The following is a 2,054-nucleotide window of genomic DNA, read 5'->3' on the forward strand; positions in this document are numbered from 1 at the left end:
AACACCAATGCACCTTGGGAATTTACATTTTGCATAGAACTCTTGCCTAGTTACTGAAATTTCTTCTTCTGTCTCAAGGAACCTAATAAATTTAGAACAAAGTCTAGCTATAGCTCTTGATACACGTGTTATAGTTCTTGAAGCAGTTGATTTATGCTACCCCACAAAATCACCACACACAATCAAAAACGAACCTGACGCAAAATACCTCAAAATCATTATATTCCTGTCATCATCAAACTCTGAATGGAAACAGTTGAACCAGAATTGAATCAGTCACCTGATTCCCAAGAATTTCCTGAAGCTCTGATTGTATCTTTGATGAAGAGGTGGTTCTTGCAGGTCCTCCGCAAGTACCATGTAGGTATGCTCTTTCATTAGAAAACACTTTTTTTCCACATTTTTTTATGTTTTCATACTTACTACGAAGAATTTTGGGTGACCGATAACATTCATCACAAACACTGTTAAATTCTATAGCTAATTTTTCATAGAAAGCTGCTTTTAATTTGTTTGAGTTTATGTCTGTTCTTTTGCATTCGATCGTTGAAGCATATTTTTTAACCAAAGCAAGCAAAGGTTTCTCTTCTTTGTAGGAAAAGTTAGTGGCTTTTTTTTTAATTGGAGTCATTTCTTAATAATTCTTATGTATTAGAAAATAATGTTATATATATACGAAATAAAATAAATAAATAAAACTTTAAAAGTATAAAAGAATAAAAGTTTAATATTATTCTGAAATTCTAAATTAATGTTATTAATTATTATGCTATCATTAATAAACAAGAAGTGATAATGCACTAATAATCATATTATTGATGTGGTATAGCTGTCCCAACGTTCATAGAATCCACTGACCACTCTGATAAATCTAGTTTAAATATCTGTAGTTTAAACTATCATTGAACAACATGGCAAATTGTAAACTCGGTTTAATTTTCAAACCAGGTTTGGATAATCTCTAGTTTAAACTAGACTGGTACAAATGGTCCTTAAAGTAGTTGAGAATTGAGCCCATATACTTGGTGGAAAACCAGCTTCTGGAGAAATATAATTATCAAATGCGTAGTCCATAAACTATTCAATTCTTTCGTCACCTGTTGGTCGAATTGCCATCAACTCGTTTGTAAAGCAATAGATAACTTCTATTGGCCTTAAAAAAGGTAGGCAAAAAAATTACTGGTCTCGTTTTCTGAACTAGTGTCTTTGTAAATTGCCGAGAGACCTAGATTCTGAATTTTCCGCCACCAACTTTGGGCTAGATGAAATCTGCACCCTCGTATTTGTGATGTTGGCTTCACGCTCTCTACTGTCATATGAATCGTAATCTCAAAATCTATGAATACTTGAACAGGTGCGAGTGTCATACCGAGCAAACTACAGTGATCAACCAAATAATTGAACTCTAGCTCGTAAGTTATATTTTGAATGTCGGGTAGCAAGAAAAATACAAGTGGTATATATACGTCATCTTTAAATCCATGAATGGTAAAAAGTTGAGTAAAGTACTTAGGGCAGACATTAAAAGTCCCATCTATATAAATGTCTGTGACGTCACATAAAACGTTCAAATTATGTTCAGTAGAAAAACCTATAATAGAACTCACGCTATTATTAACAAATATAAACCGATCATTGTCATTAGTTGTATAGTTCATAGATTCTAAAATTGCGTGTGTTTTCGTGGCGCTTTTTGGCAGTGAAGGACGAATAGTAGAACGAGCTCGATGTATGTTATACCGTATTAGAGATGAGTCATTATTCGTTAAATTACTTATATCTCCGTGTTTCAATTCTCTGCAAATTAATTTTGAAGGCTTCGCAAAAACATCTTCAACAGCTTTCCTTTTTAAGGAATAGCTCAGCGCTTGCCGTTTACTAATATTTTCGTCAATTTTGTCATGCTTATGATCTGTGTTACTTTCTATAATCTTATTATTATCGATTTTTAAATAACACTTACAGCTACTCTTGCTGCAAGTCCAGCGTTGGATATCGTATGCTAGCATTTTATGGAAACAAAACGTATATCCATCTATTGGTATTAATGGTTT

At 33.0% G+C, this 2,054-nt stretch overlaps 1 protein-coding gene across 1 annotated transcript; it reads right to left on the reverse strand.

Annotated features, from left to right (window-relative positions):
* Positions 1-235: 235 nt before the first annotated feature.
* LOC103309730 (myb/SANT-like DNA-binding domain-containing protein 3) lies at positions 236-631 on the reverse strand. Its single transcript, XM_008185946.1, has one exon. It carries the CDS (start codon positions 629-631, stop codon positions 236-238), a length of 396 nt encoding a protein of 131 aa, XP_008184168.1.
* Positions 632-2,054: the final 1,423 nt, after the last annotated feature.

The sequence above is a fragment of the Acyrthosiphon pisum genome, chromosome X (genome assembly GCF_005508785.2).
Source record: "Acyrthosiphon pisum isolate AL4f chromosome X, pea_aphid_22Mar2018_4r6ur, whole genome shotgun sequence".
NCBI classification, from domain to species: Eukaryota; Metazoa; Arthropoda; class Insecta; order Hemiptera; family Aphididae; genus Acyrthosiphon; species Acyrthosiphon pisum.

Bases quoted from the DNA above. Each gene is read 5' to 3' on its own strand.
- LOC103309730 (XM_008185946.1), bottom strand. From the start codon at position 631: ATGACTCCAATTAAAAAAAAAGCCACTAACTTTTCCTACAAAGAAGAG.